Source organism: Furipterus horrens, unplaced genomic scaffold (genome assembly GCF_987537825.1).
Source record: "Furipterus horrens unplaced genomic scaffold, mFurHor1.1.pri manual_scaffold_1, whole genome shotgun sequence".
Lineage (NCBI taxonomy): Eukaryota > Metazoa > Chordata > Mammalia > Chiroptera > Furipteridae > Furipterus > Furipterus horrens.
The window spans coordinates 12,935,467-12,948,466 of NW_028327171.1; the positions used below are offsets into that span (position 1 = coordinate 12,935,467).

General features: G+C 36.6%; 1 protein-coding gene across 1 annotated transcript in view; it reads left to right on the forward strand.

Annotated features, from left to right (window-relative positions):
* The first annotated feature begins 2,072 nt into the window (after window positions 1-2,072).
* The window catches only part of CYYR1 (cysteine and tyrosine rich 1), a 90,655-nt gene continuing 79,727 nt past the window's right edge, over window positions 2,073-13,000 (forward strand). The window contains exons 1-2 of the mRNA XM_090269364.1: window positions 2,073-2,524; window positions 7,395-7,497. Coding sequence (XP_090125490.1) covers window positions 2,452-2,524; window positions 7,395-7,497 — 176 coding nt within the window. The 5' untranslated portion in view covers window positions 2,073-2,451. The remainder of the gene's footprint in view (window positions 2,525-7,394; window positions 7,498-13,000) is intronic.

Below are 13,000 nucleotides of genomic sequence, written 5' to 3' on the forward strand. Positions count from 1 at the left end.
ATGATGAAGCTTCAAAAAGCCATGGATTAAATATTTGGATTTTAACCTAAGGGCAACAGAAAGCCCCTGAGTTTTAAACAGGTGAGCAAATTGTGATTAAATCTATAGTTTCAAAAGAAATATTCTAGCTTCAGTCTAGAGAATATCCCTAGAGGCAAAGAGACTGTTTATAATGGAGACTCTAAGAGTTGAGATTAGGGCAGAAACAGAAGATAAAATGCAAATATGTTTCTGTGGTGCTTGGGTTACAGTTAGTAGAACTTGGTGACAGATCAGCTGTTGGGACTGAGAAAGAAGCAGGAATTGATCAGGTTTCTTGATGGATCAGGAGATGAGTGAGCCCATACTGGGGCCCAAATCACACTAGCAATCTTAGGTTACATTTATTTGGGAGGTGATGTGTCCTCCCATCCTCTTACACTCATGCAGCAGTATATTTACAGGGATAAATTCTTAGAAAAGATTTGGCTTAATTAAACTTCATGTGCATTTGAATTTTGATGCATATTGCCACACTGTTCCCCTTAGAAGTTGATATTTTGTGTTGCAGTGTGCTTATCTGATACACAAAAAATGGTGTCTCACTATCAATTTGATTTTTATTTTTTTTCTTTTGGGGGGAGGAAAGATGAGCATCTTCTAAATGTTTAGAACAGTAGATGACATAGAAGACAAATATGTACTGTTGATATTCCTGATGAGTTTTGTACTGGTTGTTTTCTTTACATTATTGATTTTCTAATCTCTTTATATAATAAGAAGATCAGGCCTCTGTTTGTCTTATGCATTGAAAATATTTTTGCCAGTCAAATGCTTGGACTGTCATATACAGAAATTTTTCATTCTTATGGATTCAAATTGCTCTTTTTTTTTCTTTTATGGTTTCTGAGATTTTTAAATAATGCTTAGAAAAGCAACCTCTATTTCAACATTATTTAAATGTCATCCTCTCATTTTTTAATCTAATATTTTCATAATTGCATCTTTATGCTTAAATATTTAATTCATATGGAATTGATTTTGATGAAAGAGGGTAAGACTTCATAAAATACTAGTCATGGTCCCAACACAATTTGTTAAGTAACCCATTACTTTAAAATGATACTTTTTAAACTTATATTAAATTTCTGTACATATATCTCTATTTTTGTATTCTCTCTTCTGTCCCATGAAGACTGTGTATAATTTTAAAAAGTGTTTTAATGATTATGATGTTAAATTTATTCTCTCTTAAGGTTTATCTCATTCATTCATTTTTAATAGATATTCTTACGTTTATTTTCCATGTAAACTTCAGAATCAGACTTGGTTGAAAAAAAATTTATATTGCTGTTTTCATTGAGTTCAGCTTAATATCCAGATTTATAGATTAATTTAGGGAAAATTAGTATTTTCATACTGTTGTATTTTTTCAGTTAAGAGGAGTAACTCTATTTACTTATTTCTGTCTTATATCACTTCATTCATCATGCATGTAACTGAGAACTTTCTGATTTTTAATTTCAGAAAAACAAGCTATTGAATTTTTAGTCATTCAACTCTAGTTAAGAACTTTATAGTTGCTTCTTTTTGATTTTCCATGTGTACAAGCATATCATTTGCAAGTGATAATTTTCCTTCCAATTTTTATAATTCTGTTTTCTTCCTCTTGTCTAATCACATAGGCCAGGAACTCCATAGTGTTGTCCAATAATAGAGACCACAGTGTGCTTTTTGTTTTGTTTTGTTTTTCCTGACTTTATTGGAAATGCTTTGAGTGTTTAACAAATAAACATTTTTACCAGCTTTCAAAGGAAATGCTATATACTGTATGCGTATTTTCCAATTCTCCTGCATTTTCCTCACTGGCTTTCTTTATCCAATACCTTCCATGTTGAAAATGTCCTTCATTTATTTAAAGGCAGAAAGTAGGGTTCTTCATCTCTTCCATCCATTGCTTCAAAAGGAAAAAACTGGAGTGGAGGATAGGGTGAAAAGGAAGCTTGCTAAACTCCATAGCAACAGCCAAAGCAAAGGGTTAGAAGTTCTTTCAGGACAGGGTCATGCCCCCGGGTCACTACAGAAGAACTGGAGCGTGGGGAGGAGTCGGGGCCACCCCCGCCCTCAGCCCGCGTCGGGTGCCACCCGCGGAGATGAAATGTGAACCCGGGTGGCCCAGGACTTAGGAGCAGCCGCCTCGCCCGCCCCGGGAGCACCACGGGGACAGACAAAGAGACCTCCTCCCCAGCGTTGCCGGCCGTGGGCCTCCGGGGGTCCCTCCCAGGCACCCGGGCAATGGCCAGGTCTCCGCGCAACCCCCCTCTCGGGAACCCTGCTGTCTGCATCTGACCGCCCTCTATCCCCTCCATCCCCTTCCCGTTCCGGGCTCTCCCTTCGCTCCCAGCCAGCCCTGGCTCCAGTCTGTCTGTCTGTCTGTCTGGCCTGGCGCGCAACCTCCGGCCACCGGCTTGGATGGACGCGCAGAGGCTGCTCAGGGGTCCAGGGGTCTTGCTTCCAAAGCTGGTTCTGCTCTTTGTCTACGCAGGTCAGTGACACAAGGCGGCGGGAGAGGGAAAGGGAACCTGGGGCTGAGCTTGGGTCTTACTCTGGGGGACGCGGTTTGAGCCCGAGGCATTGGGACCTCGGCCGGAGCGCAAGGATCGTGTGGTTTTGGCGGGGCAGGAACCCTTGGCTCCATTTCCAGGCGGTTATGTTTTGTTCCTTTCCTTTAATGATTTCCCACATTTAAGACATTTTACTCTCTTAATAGTGTAACATTTATCCAGTCGTATCCACGACTCAGGAATCAGGGTGATTGGATGTTAAGGGGTGGAGGGAAAACACTTTTAGAAATCACCTGAAGTCTAGAGGTATTGCTGAAGTTTTCAAATAAATTAATGTGGTGACTTTCCCATTTCAGTATAGGCGACTCACTGCCTTCTCCACTCTTGCATTCTGAATATTCCACTTTTTACCTTTGGAGAAAAGGAAGCTGTAGACCTTTATTTTTATTCTTTAGAAGGTGATTCTCAAGTGGGGTATCCTGGACAATTGGATGCTTTGAAGTCAAACATAGGGTTTTTGAGAGGCATAAATTCACTCAGTCTAATATGTGTTTCGTGGAGTTTGTTAAGCACTTGTTTGTAGGTAACAGGCATCTCATTTCCCTCCTCCTAATTAATTTTAGTGATAATTGCTAATAATTGATGAAACAAAGTGGTTGTCTCGTTTTGTGGTTGATACAGAGCCTAATGATAAGGCCTTTCATTGCTTATTCATGTACGGAGTTAATTACACAGGAGTTTTGCATCTGTTTTCTAGTCCCAAAACAAGCTAAAAGCAAATTGTTTTCATTTCTCTGATTTCCTATAGCAAAAACCATGGACTGATACCCATGACCTTGCAATACTAAATTTATGTAGAGTACCTTGAATATATATATAAAGATACTACACTGAAATGAAGATGTCCTTCAACCTTATCTGAACATCAAAAGATTTGAATTTCTCTTTCAACCTTGCCAGAAGTGAGACACAGTAACTCCCATGGGAAGTTTCAGTCCGTGTACTAAGATGCGAATTAGTGGTTTCTAAAAGTTAGTTTAAAGATATTTTCTTGTAGGGAAAATGCCAACTTTCAAATGCAAGAATTTATAAAAGTAGGAAAAAGCACTTCTCACTTATGGAGGAAACTCCACATTCTATGCTGTTGACACTTATTTCTTCTACTTAAATCATACAAGGTTTTCAGAATTTGAGGAACTACCAGAAGCGATTGCATTAATATTAGTTTTATCTCTCTATTAGTTTATTTGAAGTGATGTTAATTCTTTCCAACTTCTCTGCTTATCAAAAGAATACTTAAATAAGAAAATGGAACACAGCAGATAAAACTCTGATACCCTCACTTGCCCTTACTCAACCACACCAGTGGAAAACAATGTTTTCATGTCTATTTGTCTATTCTATTCCCTGTGATAAACACAAAGCTTCTAATTTGCACACCTTTCTTTCCCTTCCTCCTCTTCCTCCGGTGCTGGGGGCACAACTCCCCAGATTCAGAAAACCCGCAGAGCTGCGTAGCAGCAAGATTGCTTGGTTTAGAAAGTTATCTGCCCGTTCACTTCTCTCCTTCCACACCTCTCCCTGCTGGGCTACAAAGTGCACCAATAATACCAGGGTGACTTATGGTCTTTGATAGGAAATGTTTAGCTACTATGTTCTTCGGTGTTTATTCCTGAACTCCTTATTTCAGAGGCTTTTTCATTCAACTAATACTTACTGAGTGGAATATGGGGAATGATATATAAGACAGAGGCCATGCTCTGAGTCTCTGCTAAGAGATAAGGTGTGCTCGTCACTCTAATGGGTCGTAGGAGAGGTACAATCATATGCTGTCGGTGTTCAAAGGAGAGGGCCTTATTGTTCGCCTAGGAGTGTGAGCTGCATGATGGTGGTATCTGGTTTACTTAGCATAATAGCCGGAGAGACCAGCTAAAACGGCTTGCCCATAAGTGGATCTCAATTGATATTTGCTCAGAAAAACTGAATTGAGGAGAACTTTTAGGACCTAGACCTTGGAAAGGTAGGGAGGAAGCCTTGGACATAGGAAATGGAGTAGCAGGACAGAGTGTGCAGAAAGGCAAAATCCACGAGCCGTGTCTGTGCAAAAATAGATCATTCAGTTTGGTTGGAACTAAGAGTTACACCTGGAAGTGAGGATCGGGGTGAAATGGCAGAAATAAGAATAGTTCAGGAACCCTGTTGAGTAAATTGACAGTTTAAATGGGACAAAAACAGAAGTAGATGCGCTGTCCATAACCTGAATTATATTGCTCAAAGCAAGGGCATTAAATTCACACTCCATGTGTTAAGGAAATAGGACCAAGGTTTCTTTACCTGGAGCATCATGCTCTACTGTGGAGTGACTTTTGGGAAGAGACCCAATGAAGTGTTTACATTATTATCCAACTCCCAGTGCAGGCCTCAAAGACGGAATTTGGCCAAGATTTTTGCCTTCGTGGCCTCAGCCAGTGACTTCTGTCCCCTCCCTTTCCTTCCTCTCTTGGCCTTAGCTGTACTGTAGCTTAAAGTTTTGGAGCAAGTGTTTGCAGCCAGATGCAGCTTTTCCTGTAGAACACATTCCTTAAGGTGGAGTGTGGGACCTTCTTCAAGATCATGCCTTTAATTAAGGTCATTGAAAAAAGTTTGATCTGTCTGATTTTCAAAGATGCTAACTTGAATACGAGAAACAGTATTATTTATTTTCTAAAAACAATTGGAATTTTTTATTCTTTTACAAGTAATAACACTGTGTAGTCCAGTCTCTGGTCTTCATAGAATTAGTCTCAAATACAGTGGAGAAAGCAACTAACTTATCAAAATAAACTTGGAGGAGGGTTTGGAACCTCAGTTTGGAAAGGCCATGATTGTGAATGTCTTTGCTGTACTATTAAATCTGCCCTTTTCAGTCGTTGAAGTCTGGGAAGTAGACAAGAGCACTGGAAAATGCCATAAAAATAATGAACAATGTGTTACATGATCTAGATGTTTGCTGCAGTGTAAAATCCAGCTTCTTGGCTACAAGATTTTAGGCTTGGTTTCCTGTAACATCGGCTCAAAATGTTTTGATAATACCATGTCCTTATAATAATAGTAATTGGAGTACAAGAGTCATAACTGAATATGGGATATTCACGGAGAGCTTAGTAAGATGTCATCGTCCTGGACATTGTTTTGGAAGGCATCTCATGAAGCTACTTACACATTGGTTATCCTGTTCCCACAGAATAAGGGGGGACATCTGCTCTCTCCCTACCTTAATGACTTGTAGTGGCTTTTAAGAACATGAAGCAAAATGTTCCTGCTAAGTGCTTGAGACAACCGAGCAGTCTAAATATTTGAATTAATTAAACAGCACAAAAAATGAGAGCAATAAACATTCATTGGGAAAATGATAAAATAAATAGCCTTTAAAAGTTTGATGTACTCTGCAAAAAGCATACACTGTCAATAAATCATTAGATTGTGTTTCTGTCCTCCAATTTTTCAAGTAAATTTAAGCAGAGCTACTGGATCTTACAGAGGTAATTATTTTCCTCTCTCATTTCTTCTTACCACATTCCAGAAGTCATTAAAGTTTATTAATTTATGAGGTAGAAATAACACTGAGGGAAAGAAAATGTGAACTTTTTTCACTTGTTGGACACAGGACATGCATTATTAATAAAGGTAAATGAAATTCGCTACCTTTTGATCACATCCTTTTGTTAAAAAATCATTTTGGCAGGGAGGTGATTTAAAGGCAAAATAGAAATTTTCCTTTCAAGGTAAATCAATTGCATGAAGATGCAGATGTAAATATAACATCTTGCACTTTATGTTATGACTTGAGCTAGAAAGCAAGGGTCCCATAATTTAGAAAATAGTTGATATTACCGTCAGAGGTTGAGTTGGAAATGACTTATTTTGCGATTTTTGAACATGTAACTTAAATTATCAGACTACATTTAATGTTTTCCTTATAATGCAGCTGAAACTCACATATCCATTATAATTTATAACACTGACTATAACTAAATGGTAACCTTAATGCGTTAAATGTTATTTAGATGGACTAAAGAAAGTTTAAAAGCCAGGGTAATTTTTATTCAACATTTTGAGTATAATCTTTCTACCAAAAACATATTTTTACAAAGAGAGTAATTTGGTTTTGTTAGCTCCAACATGTCCTTTTTAATTAGAAAATAGCTTTCCCCCCTCACATAGTGCTGTTTCACAGTTTATTGATTCTTAAATCTGACATTAAACTCTTAATTATTCATAAGTTAATTATCTAGGGAAACTTCTTATTTTCCAAATCAAATGCACTGACAGGATATGCAGACTCATATGTGTTACCATATGTAGGCACACTGTGATTATGAAGGTAAAAAAAGTGTAGAGAAAGAAAAGCATATAATGCATTGTCATGAAAAATATGCATTATTTTAAAATCATCTCCAGTTGGCATTATTCATGTTAATGACACTTTCCATTAGATGAAGTTAATTGAGAATAATAATACTCAAAGCCAAAAGACTCTATCCATTAAAAAGCATTAGAAGAACTCAATTGACAAATTGAATGACTAATTAGTTGGATCACTCCTTCCTCACTTCATTGTCTCATTCAACACTGACCACCTATATGGAGCTTGATGCAGGAGATCCCAGGAAGAATGATCTTTGCCTTTTCTAGCTTTTGGTTTAACAGGGAGGAAAGACTGGTTTGGATGCTTGCGAATGTTTTAGAATTTTGCGTATTTAAAATGGACATCGAAATGCACTCGAGTGGTGAAGGCATGAAATGGAAGCATTTTTCATGGAGCCGTGGTTTCAGAACTGTGACCGGACGTATGCTGTTCTTCTTTTGCAGAGGACTGTCTTGCTCAGTGTGGCGCAGACTGCAGGTCTTACTGCTGTGATGGCACCACGCCTTACTGCTGCTCCTACTACGCCTACATTGGGAATATCCTCTCGTGAGTAGTGCTCGGATTTGGCAATATTGGAGTTCTTTCCCATGCCCAGTTATATTTTCAAAAAGTACTAAGTTATAGGTATGGGGAAGAAATTTTAAGAGTAGCTATTGACATAAAATATCTACTGGAAATACTAAATCTTTACTTGTCATTATCCAGGACGCTATATTATTTGACAAAATGCGCAAATTAATATACAAAATATATCGTCCTGATGAGAAGGGAGTTAAATGAAATATACTTTTATCGCTTAATTTGTTTTGCAATAATAAATGGATAAGTAGGCCTTATTCATGTCATTAATCTCTTTTTAACATTGTAAATTATGTTGTCTGCTCTGCCAAAAGATTTATAAGTTAGAATTTGTCATTTAATTATGGCTAGTTTATTTTTGCTATCCATGTATTTGTCTAACTCATCTAGGAGATATCAGGGGAAAGAGACATTATGAATAAAAAAAAACACAGTTGAAGTGTCAATTTTCTATGTAATGCATATAAAGCAACTTCAAGACACAAGTTCAGAGCCCAAGATAGGGTAGACACCAACAATGTAAAGTAATAACCGACGACAAAAAGCAACGTGACGCACGCACTTCAACCGTGTTAAGTGTTTCTCCACAACAAACTAAGTTTATTTTAGAGATGCTGTGATCAAAGGGAAAATGGAGAAGCAGGAACTGCCTTCAGCTTTGTGTGAGTATGTGTGAAAAGCATAAATTCTCAGTCCGCTGGGCAGGCCTTCAAGGCGAGGGACTAAAGCTAGAAAATTAGGAACGTAAGAATTTTCCGAATCAGAATTACTTGTGGCTTTCAGTTAGTGATAAGAGTCTGGTGTTTGTTCTCCTTACTTTTTATTTTTCAAGTGAACATCAGGATCGGTTTGGAGCTATGTCATTGCAGCTTAACTTGTGCCCTGTGAAGGCTTCTGTAGGCCAGGGAAGATGAGGCACTAAAGGATGTTCATTGAGATGCCTTACAACTCATCCCCCATTTCCTGAGAATAGAAAATGTGGTGCAACATAAATTTTCTAGATTCAGAGTTGGGGTTGATATTAGAGATTATGTCTCTTGGAATAAGACCCCCCAAAAAATCATACTTCAGGATATTTTTGAAGACTGTCATGATTATGTGTGGATGGAACTTAAGCAATCTTTGGCATGCATATAAACTCTAAATAAAATAAGTTTTTTCTCATTGAAGACTTGGTAGAAAAGAGATGAAGTCTTCTTACTTTAGAGCAGTGGTTCTTAACCTTCCTAATGATGCGACCCTTTAATACAGTTCGTCATGTTGTGGTGACCCCCAACCATAAAATTATTTTCGTTGCTACTTCATAACTGTAATTTTGCTGCTGTTATGAATCGTAATGTAAATATCTGATATACAGGATGTATTTTCATTGTTACAAATTGAACATAACTAAAGCATAGTGGTTAATCACAAAAACAATATGTAATTATATGTGTGTTTTCCGATGGTCTTAGGCGGCCCCTCTGAAAGGGTCATTCGACCCCCAAAAGGGTCGCGACCCACAGGTTGAGAACCGCTGTTTTAGAGGATGGTCAGAATGATACCTACAGGAATTAATCAGCTCAGAATACCCTACATATGAGTATGTAATGATGCTTTACATACTGGCATGGATGGACCTGGAGAACATTACGCTAAGTGAAATAAGCCAGGCAGAGAAAGACAAATGCCATATGATTTCACTCACATGTGGAATCTAATGCACACACTGAACTAACAAGCAAAATAGAGATAGACTCATAGATGGAGAGCAGATGACAGGTAAGGGGGGCGGTGAGAAGGTTGAGGAATTAAGCAAAAAGGAAAAAGGATTCGTGGACATGGACCGCAATGTGGTGATTACAGGGAATAAGAAGAATAAATGGTAATGGAAAAACATACAGTAAATTAAAAATAAAATAAAATTTAAAACATTTTAAAATAAAAAAGTAATTTAAAACACGTTATGACTAAGTTCTAATTTTATTTTTGAGTGGTCTCCACGTGCCAGATACTGCTGTTCCAGGCAGATGTGTGACTGGGCCATGCAGGTGGTCTGGATTTGAGGAAACTGGCGCAAGAGTGATTCTTGACTCTTCGGTCCTCTGGCTCCTGCCCCATTTTCTTGTCCACTCACTACATTATGGTGTGCGCTGTGACCTTATTTCTCACCTGATAACTTCTGCCACCATGGTAAAGTTATAGATGTGAGACATAATTACTCATTAATCAGAATACTTAAAAATTAAGTTTACAGGTGTGTTTTGTATGTGTTATATTTGCAATCAGATTCACATTTTCACAGTACCTATTCTAAGTCTTTCACTTATTTCACTACTTAGTTAAATAATGAGTTGAGTTGATGTATTTATCTGGGTTACTACGGCCATGTACTTGTAATATTGGGCAATAAAAGGATTTTGTTTTTGGATTCAATAAACCAGCTGGCATTATATTTCAGGCAGTTAAAACTGAATTTTCTGTTCAAAATAGAGAGCACTATGTAAATCCCTTGCTAAACAATTCTTAGGGGGAAAAAGGAGGCGGGTGCTTTAAAGTGTTTTCCCCACTGGATAAAGGAGAATACATTTTCAGGATTTCCAGTTATTGTTTAAGATTTGAAAAGAGTTCTTAACTCCACCCAAAGTGGTTTTTTTTTTTTTTAAGTTGGGTGTGGGTAGGGAGTTTGAGAGAAAAAATCTTTCCAAGAATGCTTACAAAGGTTCTTTCATGCACATGTTTTCAAATATCACTATTTTGGAACTCATAAACTATGCTTCCTCTCTTCCAGCATCCAGGCATATTCTTAGTAAAATCATTTTAATCACCTTAACAGAAAATTAAATCTTTGTGGTTATCAGAAAAGTAATAAGGAAGAAAGCACCAAACACAATGGGATGTTCTGTCTCCTGAATGCATGACTGTATAAACTGGTTATACTTTGGTTTCTACTTTTGTCTGTTTAAAAATAGAAAATATCTTGGCTGACCTTAAAATAAGCTAAAAAGAGTACAAACTACAATTGGGGTCATTCTAGACTTTTCGTAAATGGTAAATTAAGGAACACTTGATCCTGGTCTTTGAGTCCTCTCCCCAGTCACCCTTTAAAATAATCAGAGTAGACATGTTTCACCTTTAATTCTATTTACTTCAGCTCTCCTCTGTTTTGCAAAGTAACCATTAAGATTCATTTTGTTAAGAAATCACAAGATCTGACTTTCAATTTACCTTTCAGTTGAAAGTAGTATTTTACTCAGGCCCCTCCTTCACTGATATTTTACTTGAATGTCAGTTAATTTTGATAAATAAGTTGAGATCACCCCCCCATTTTTCCTTTTCTGTATAGGAATTTTAAAATTTACTGTATCTCATAGGAAACTTTAAAAATTAAACTTTTAAAATAGCATGTCCACCTTTTTCCCTTTGAGATATAATTGACATATAATATCAGTGTCAGGTGTATAAAATAATGATTTGGTATGTTTACTTAACATAAATTTATTTAAAATAGCACATTCTACTTTTAATTATTATGGTCACAGATTATGTTTTCAATATAGAAAAACAGTAGTATCATTTTCCAGAATTTAAGAATAATTTTATAGAAGTCAGCGTATGCTATGCAATCAGTTATTTACAAATGCACAGTGAATGCCCATAACCATGTCAGCACTGAACTTGGTCCTGGGATCCAAAGATGAATAAGTGATGTACAGTGACCTCTAGGATCTCGTAATTTAATAAGAGAAGAGAATGTAGACAAGTAATTCTAATCCAATGAACTGATCTGTGAAATGTTATTGGAGGGCCAGGAAGAGAGAAAACAGTGCAGTCTGTGTATGTGTGTGTATGTTTAAAAAGAAATGTTTAGAGAAAATCTCATAAACATGAAATTTAAACAGTTCTTTAGAGGAACCGTATTTACATAAATGGACAGTAAAGAAAGTTAAGTACATTCCAGACAAGGAGACTCCTGATTTCGAAGGCAAAGTAATAAGAAAGGGAATGACCAGTTTGTGAAAACCCACGTTGTTCAGTACTGCTTGAGACGTAAGGATAAAATTTGAATATCGCATTAGAATAAGTAGGTAAGGCAAAACATAAGTTCTCACTTTTGCATATTTTTATTGGTAGATTTTTTCTACCTTTATTTGTCATGCCTTGCACAACTGAAACAAAATAATTTATTTTTCTAGAAATAAGACAACTGGTTTTATTTATAAAGAACACATTGTTGGAGACCACCAAGACAAGGTGCAAAGGTGAGAAGGCACCAAATGATGATTCTTTTTATTTATTCAATAGAGAAAATATTTGAAATAAACTCTTTGAGATGTTACAATATTTAGAACCACTTATGACAGAATATGTGACTTTGGAATTATTTTTCAATTTTTCACCTTTTTTTTTAATCACAAAAGTAACTACCTGAAGATTAACAGCCTCACTATGCTTGAAAATGATAATAGGGTCAATTTAAGAAATAAACAATTTCTCATCAACTTGATTCTCAAACATTTTATTCAGCTACTCTTCCCTTTGGAAGATAAACATCTGTGATGAATATTGAAAAGGCTATTTCAATTTTTGCTGCTGATGAAATTGAATTGACATTCACTAGAGAGAGGATCTAGCATAAAGATGTAGTTTGTGCAATAGTCTTTATAACTGGTGGAATTCAAGGGAATACAGAGTGAAGGTGAGTGGCTAATAACTGATCAACTTTACTGAAAGTGAAAGTAAACTGCTATGTGAGTATCAGAATAATTGTACAATATTGAATAAAAACTAGCAATGACTAGGTTGGACATAGTGAGCCAGATGATAGGAAGTAAGATTTAATTCCCTTACTCAGAAGGAGATTTTTGCTCTTCAAATTTGCCCTTGTAAAATGCAGGTCTGTCTAGAGATCTGTCAGAGAGCCATCTGGCCAACAAAATCCCCACAGGGAAAAATCAAGAGGAAGAACTAATAATGGAGATCCTGGTGGGATTAAGTTTCGTTTCTTCTCAATGAAATGTGCAAGATGTATTGCCTGCAGTTTTGTAAAGACAGCCGCTAAATATCACAACTGTGATTTTAGAGTCATGTTATGCATGAAAGCAAAAGTGAGTTAAAAGATAAAGGTCTCATCTTTTCAAATGGCATTTGCAGTCCTATGCTCATTAAGTCGCTGAGCATTCTGAACAAAACACAAGAGGCTATTCAAATACTGACAGAAACATAATGCATTCTGAAAGGCCTTTTGACATTGGTAAAAACATTTAAATTAATTAAATTTAGATTTTCTTAGTACTTAGACATGGAAAAACACTTCCAGAATAGTGCATACCAAACAAATGAAAGTTTGTGGGAGTCTTATTTCTGTTTTAGTAATGACACAAAAATAATAATGAATATAATATGAAAGTAAATACGAAATTTATTTAAAATTTAACAAATTACTTTAATATAAGAAGAAAGTCGGTGTTTCTCAGAAGACATACATTTA